Source organism: Cyprinodon variegatus, unplaced genomic scaffold (genome assembly GCF_000732505.1).
Source record: "Cyprinodon variegatus isolate N-32 unplaced genomic scaffold, C_variegatus-1.0 Scaffold11, whole genome shotgun sequence".
Taxonomy (NCBI): Eukaryota; Metazoa; Chordata; class Actinopteri; order Cyprinodontiformes; family Cyprinodontidae; genus Cyprinodon; species Cyprinodon variegatus.
The window spans coordinates 596,849-604,325 of NW_015150464.1; the positions used below are offsets into that span (position 1 = coordinate 596,849).

The window sequence follows — 7,477 nt, forward strand, 5'->3', positions numbered from 1 at the left end:
TAATGTAATTGTGTTGTACTTAATGTAGTTGCGCTTTGCTTTATGTAGTTTTGTTTTTCTTAATGCGCTTTTAGATTTGTAGTTGCAGTTTGCACTTCAGGGCCACCGTAGTAACGTGAGGGGGTTTTAAATGTAGCGAAGTTAAACTACTTAGGTTAAAATTTACTCGAGTAAAAGTAAAAGTTACATTTTTTAAAAACTACTCAGAAAATTACAAATTACTCATAAAAAGTACTCAATTACACTAACGTGAGTAGATGTAATTTGTTACTTTCCACCCCTGCACTGGACCCTGAGATGGACTGGCGACCTGTCCAGGGTGTACCCCGCCTTTCGCCCATTGACAGAGAGGAGAGAGGCACCAGCACCCCTCGCGACCCTACTTGGGATTAAGGGTGTCAGAAAATGGATGGATTTTAACTAAATTAATTGGTTAAATTTAAGTTTATAAGTTTATTTTACCAGTGGCGTTTGAGCGCTAGAAGATGTTAATCTGTTTTAGTGAAGGTTGTGGGGATTAAGGAGCCAGAGTCTAATGTTGATTTGTTTGGATTGGGACCAAAAAAAAACTGAGAAGCATCGAAATGTCAACCTTAGAGTGCCAACGGTGAAACTGCCATAACAAAATAAGGAATTTAATATGGTTGAAATGTCACTTGGGGGGAGAATTGATCTGATCTTTCCTTTCAAGTCTGGTGTTTTGAAATAAAAAACTTAAAAAAATTGGAGCCTTACCATTCTCACTGTGTAGAGGATGTTACCATAGCAGTAGATCATGATACCAACAGGCACGAAGAAACATGCGAGGAGGAAGAAGAGGATGAAGGAGGCATCATTTGGGTTTTTGGAGGCCCAGTCCAGGGAACAGCCCAGCTGGTGGATCTCTAAAGTGTAGCGGTTCCAGCCAAGCAGTGGAGCTCCAGTCCAGGCCAACGAGTACAGCCAGATGTGGGCGATGGCTCGCCATGCCCAGGGAAAGTCCACCACCTGGGCATGGACCACCCGGATGTAGCGTTCATAGGCCAGAGCCGCCAGAGTCATGATGGAGACGATGCCTGTGAGGGGAGAGAGAGAGGGGGAGAATTAGAGAGAGGAGCTCGCTGAGTAACACAGCCCTCATCCCTGCAGGATCTGGGTCAACGGCTACTCAGCGTCTCTTTGGTCTGAGTTTCATCGCAATCTGTTTAAACTTAACACAGAACATCACATTCAGTCATTTCAGAACGAAACCTTGACAACTTGCAGAAAGTGACTCTTAACACCCCCGCAGATGTACACACACCTCTGAGACCTGCATCTGCATTATGCTGCCTGATATATCCACATACTGTGAAAGAGAGAGATAGCCTCTGTCACTGCAGTAGCTTTCAGTATCATATTGAGACACAGTTTGTTCTAACTCTTACAAGCAAATAAATAAAGCAAATCTACAACCTGTGTGAAAACATTGCAAGTTGCGGTTGCATCTTGCAAAACCTGTGTTTAATTCTTTAAACATGTGCATCTGTATCGGTATTACTAGTAATCTCATGGCCCATTTGATCCTACAATTACCAAACACAACTAGAGGGTGCCGTTAAGGACTAAGATCATAGCAGATATGCACACAGTAAGCATTAGGATGCAAAATTACAGTAAAACCCTAGGATATTTTTTGTTTTGTTTATGCTCCCTAGTTCAAAAAACGCTGTTTCAGCAGACTCCAGTTCATTGCAATTAACGAAAGTATTGTTCCAACTTTGGCCTATCTGAAAAATACGGAAGAGGATTAGGGCCACTGGAAAAAAAAAAGAAAAGTTAACTGATTTTTTAATTTTATTTCAGTTTAATATGGAAAAATGTCATAATTCTGACTTTAATCTCAGAATTCTGACTTTAATTTCAGAATTTTGGATCTTAATGTAGATGGGCATCGTGAAGGAAGAGATGTGAAGCACTCAGCTTCACTGACAAAGATGTGAGTTGTTTGAGAGGGCCAGACACATTGGTGAAAAATGACAGAATAAGGGAACTTTTCACGTGCCCGAGGGGTCCCATCATTAATGGAGGAGCAGAAGGTCATTAAAACAAGAGAGCTAGTCTCTAAAACAGACATGGCTATGGCTTGATGCTAACATGTTTGTTATCTGTCAGAATTCTGAGAAAAAAGTCAGAATTCTGAGATTAAAGTCAGAATTCTCAGCAAAAAGTCAGATTTCTGAGATTAAAGTCTGAATTCTGAGCAAAAAGTCAGAATTCTGAGAAAAAAGTCAGAATTCTGACTTTTTTCCCATACTAAACTGAAATCAAATTAAAAAATCAGTTAACTTTTTTTTTTTTCAGTGGCCCTAATCCTCTTCCATAAAAAAGCATACTTTTACTTACAAAATTAAGTCAACTTCAACTATTTCTATACAATGAGAAAAATTTGGAAGGGCTGATCCTAGTATATATTGGGGCTGCAGGGCTTTCTGCATGGAGTTTTCATGTTCTCCCTGTGCATGCTTTGGTTTTCTCTGGGTACTCCAGCTTCCTCCCATCGGAACCTTGACTGCAGGTTAATTGGCATCTTTAAATTGTCCTTAGCTGTGAGAATGTGTGACCTAGTGGTTGTGTGTCTCTGTGTTGCCCTGCAACAGACTGTCTGCGGTGGACATCGCCCCTCGCCCATAGACTGCCGGAGAGGCACCAGCCCCACCATGACCCTGACGGTATGGATGGATGGATGATCCTAGTATGACATTAATCATTTGGATATATCTAGAAAATTCTCATTTTAATCTCACTTTATTAGGGTTATTTTATTCAGTTAAATGGATTAAGAAATAAAACTCACATTATTATTATTATAAACATTTATTACATAAGGAGTTTTGCATTCCAAGCATTATTTTTGTATTATCTTAGATTATTTTGACTGATAAAATATATATTGTATTACAGAAAAGCAAGAAACATCAAATAATTCAACCTCTTCTATGGTCAGAATGTATGTTTCATGATAAAAATGATAAAGATCCTTTTTTATGGTAAAGCTAATTTTTGTTATGAAGTATCCTCCCTTAGTTTACAGCAGTTAGATACTTTTGAAGACATAAGGACAGACATCCGTGTGACCTTGGTTTGTCATGTGAAAAACAACCTCCTGGATGATTTGAGGAATTTTAGCTGCAGCGCTAATTTGTGAGTGATTACTAATATGAGAGGCAGAGGGATTGAATTTGAGTTCAACTTTTATCGTCTTCTAAGTTTGCTTTATTATCTGAATGTAGGTCACAGCAGATAGGCATATCTTCAACAAAAGAGAAACATTCAAACATTGCTGCAAACACCAACTTTGCATCCTTTTGATTCGGAATCCTCCTGTGACATGTTTTGAAATGCAAAAAAAAATAAAAAACAAAACACAAAACAATTAGACATTGCTGCAGTACTGCCCTCTGACAGAGGCAGGCAGTGTTCCTCAGATCTTTCAGGCTCACTTGGCAATGCCAGTTAAAGGACAGTAGGATGACAGGAGGGCAACTGTCCAGCGCTTCTTTGCATTTACTTTCATGAAAAAGCAGCCAAGAAGCTAGAAGGCTTGTTCTAATGAGCTCATTAACACTCAGCCATCCTCTGGAGCCGTAGGTTGAACAGTGGTGGGAGCCAAGAAATCCCCTCCTCCTCCCCCCAGTGCTTGCTGTCCACACTTCATTATTAAATACAGGTATGTGTATGATAATAAATGTGCAGCAGAGAGATGTGACAAAAGACACATCTGCATCATGCAGTGTCCAGCAGAATAAGAAAGCTTATATAATATTGATCAAAATCTTTCAAAAACATGTTATTATATTTATATTACATTATATTTGATACATTTTTATTTAAAAAAACGTGTAAAATTACATGATGTACGACTTATACTGTAGGATCAGGCACATTCCAAATGAAAAACACATCTTATAATATGAAGAGGTTTATATTTATAAACTATTAATTGAACTGAGTGAGTTTATTGTCATTTTAGTGTATAAAAAAACAGCATTTCAGTACAGCTCTCAAGACATTTTTCATTTTTAAAGTGCAGAAGTGATAAAATGTGAACTTAAATTAATTTTAATTGCCTTTAAACACATTTTAAGCAATACAACTATTTGGAAAAAGAGGAGTTGGAAACAACTATATGATCCTTCACATTGTCACATAGATCAGATGTATTTTTCTCACCAAACAGGCTGTTGCTGAAGCCGTCCCAGACGCATGTATCCTGGCTCCATATCCACCTGCCTTTAATGCACGAGGCGAATGTAAAGTTTATCCCGGTGATGGAAACCAGAAAATCACTAAAACTTATGTTGACCAGCAGTAAATTGGTGGGCGTGCGGAGCCTTTTGTATTTACAGTAGAGTAAAATAACAACGACGTTGTTGCAGAAGCCGAAGACTCCGATGGTCCCGATGGTGAACGCCAGAAGTTTGTAGGTTCCGGCTGCAAATATGTAATTGTCCGCGCTTCTCTCGGTTTCGTTGGCCGGATTCATGTCGGGGACAAAAACTTGGTTTCCAGCATCGTGAGGCGCACGCGACTCGGAGCAGGAGAGACTGAGCGCTCCTTTCATGAGCGACAGCAGCAGCAGCGCCGCGCGCCGCTCATTCACAAGCGGCAGCGCGAGCGCAGTTTGCTCAAACTGGGTCAATGTGACAAAGTCAAGAAAGACATTACGTGACTGTTTTCTTCCAGTTAAAAAAAATAAAAAATAAAATGGTTTGACCCACAAGTTATGTGACAGATTAAGTGCAGACAGTCGAAAAAGTATTTGCCTCCTTTACAGATTTGTAAGTTTTCACCTTTTTGCCCGTTTAAATTACATTAAAGAAAAGAAAAAAGTGAGTAAATACAAAAACCCACATTTTTAATGCTGACAGTTTACTAAATAATAAAAAAGCCCGTCTAAATCATCATAGCGTTGTGTTAAAAAAGTAATAAACCCCACTAAACCGAATTTTGCCTTTCTTTTATGCACTTTATAGGCACCTTTAATGTCATAATAAACCATTTTAACTGGATTTAAGTCCCTACTTTGACTAGACCAATCCAAGAGCATTTTTTAAATCTTTTTTTTATTATCCTAAATCAATGCAGGTCCAGCAGATTCCTTAACACTTTCTTCCCCACTACCATTAGACTGTTGAATGTTCTGTAAAATGGGTTATTTTATAAAAAAAAAAATATTTTAAAAAGGTAAATATACTGTCCTATGTTTATATTACTTTGTTTTTATGTATTTATTACTGTTTTTAAGGCTGCACTTCAAAAAAATGAAATTGTCTAGAGCTGTTATAAACAAAATTTCCTTTTGTAAACACTTGTGTATACAAAATGACAAAATAAATCTGTCTAAGTCGCTGCTGTGCTTAACATCCAAAACTGATAGCTGGAAAGTTATGGCAAAGTAATCCAGGTCCTGAAGGAACAAATAACACCAGATCATTGTCTTCTAAAAATATTAGTCTGATCTTATCAATAAATATTTTTCCCAAATTCTTTAATTTCACTTCACTTGTTATCAGATTCAGTTTAAGTGTTTTCTTTTTTTCATGTAGGTCAATCAGCCTAATCATGGTATATTCAGGATTTTAACAAGAGAAATATTTTTATTTAGTCAGATTTGCTTGGGTAGTTTTTCCCCCTTTATAAATAAAATCAATCCATAAATCTATAAAATCAAAAAGTACATTTTACATTTACTCAGGCAACTTTTTCTGATTTTGAAAATGTTTTAATATCCAAAGATTAGCGTGTGACTATAACAGCAAACAAAGAGAAAAATTAGCCTCTTACAATTATTTTTAAACAGTAATATGGATCATTTTATATGAGAAAAATCAAATCAATATTTTTAAAATTTCTAACCATTCTGAAAACTTACATAATGTATTAGGCTATGTTTTATTTTTCTTTCAAAGGAAGGGGTTAACATGCCAGAGGCTCTATACTTGCTAGACCATCCATAATTTTGCCATAATAAATTACTGTTAAATTTAAGCCATGACATTTGAATTTGCATATTTGCAACTAGTAAAACTAAGAAACCTTACAGCTTTATTCTTATGTGTTGTCTCTGGACCCCAAGGCAATCAGATGACCTTAAGCGTTCTGTTTATGCCTGGAGCCAGCCTACAGATCAGTCTAATGTTTTATTTTTATAAAGACACAGGGAGTGAAGCAAGCTGCATAAAAAAATACTTCTATGCATCTCAGGTGTAGTTTACCATTTAGCATAAGGTGGTTAAAATACATCAGTATCTTTCAGTTTTATGTTAAAATCAAGCTGCCACAAATCTTTACCAACATTGATCATAACAGACATTTAGCAGGAAGAAACAGAGTATAGCTCAATTTTCCAACTTTTGTTCTCATTAAAAAGTAATTAGAGACCACATAATGGGCTTTAAGCGTTTAATTACATGTACCACTTTTACTTTAGGACCGCCTGAGACACTCAGGATCCAATTAAAATTTCATTCATTACAACACAGTTAACAGAGAGAGCATTTCATTGATGCTTTAACTTGTTTCCTACATCCATTCCAGGTGCTAGTATGTTTCTCATCTACATGTGGCTCCTATATGGGAGAGATTATCTATGATGTTAAATTACTGTAATTAACCTTTTTTTATGACAGAGAGAAAATGGAAGGATGATGAGACTGTGAGTCTCTGTGGGAAACCCTTGCAGAGCTGTAAAAGGCTCCTGAATTGGTTTCACCTCCTCTTTCACACCATGAGATTTCTGTCTCTTCCTTATCCAAAATCTCATGGTGTCTCCATCGCCTCATGTCTTTCCCAGAGAAATGTCACTGTTTTGAAATGCTTGATTTGTGCAGCGACTTCATTGGCATCTGACCCCGTTTCCCTCTGCCTACAGGTTGGTTCAAAATAGCAGATCTTCCTCACATACGCACACACACAGAAGATAAGAGAGGGTGCGTTGGGGTTGAATCTGGCACACAGGCGTCAGAAATGCTTTAATTATGCTGCAGCTCACCCACTGACTCACTCAGATGCTGCTCTTTCATAGTTAAAGGGCTTTTCATTCAAGGTATAGAGGAAGTGTTCTGCTTCCCTTTGCATAATCAGCTGACAGGGATTTATGTTTTAGCTGACACACACGTTTTACACCAAGGACATTGTGAACGAGGACTGTTACCTACTGAGAGACAATGGAACCTATCCATAGATTATATAATTTACTGACATTGATCTACCTCTGGGAAAACTGCAGCAGAGCAAAGGTTAAGTAATGAATGGGGAAAACGGATATGTACAAATCAACACAATGAGATAGCTAATGAACCACCCACCCACCCATCCATCCATCCATCCGTCGATCCATCTGTCGATCCATCCATCCATCCATCTGTGTTTCCATCCATCCATCAGTCAATCCATCCGTCCGTCCGTCCGTCCGTCCATCCATCCATCCATCCATCCATCCATCCATCCATCCATC

At 37.9% G+C, this 7,477-nt stretch overlaps 1 protein-coding gene across 1 annotated transcript in view; it reads right to left on the bottom strand.

The window, feature by feature from the left end:
• opn3 (opsin 3) overlaps positions 1–4,504 on the bottom strand; it is a 15,427-nt gene extending 10,923 nt beyond the window's left edge. Inside the window, exons 1-2 of the mRNA XM_015380528.1 lie at positions 4,192–4,504; positions 736–1,055 (exon numbers count right to left, since the gene is read on the bottom strand). Coding sequence (XP_015236014.1) covers positions 736–1,055; positions 4,192–4,504 — 633 coding nt within the window. The remainder of the gene's footprint in view (positions 1–735; positions 1,056–4,191) is intronic.
• Positions 4,505–7,477: the final 2,973 nt, after the last annotated feature.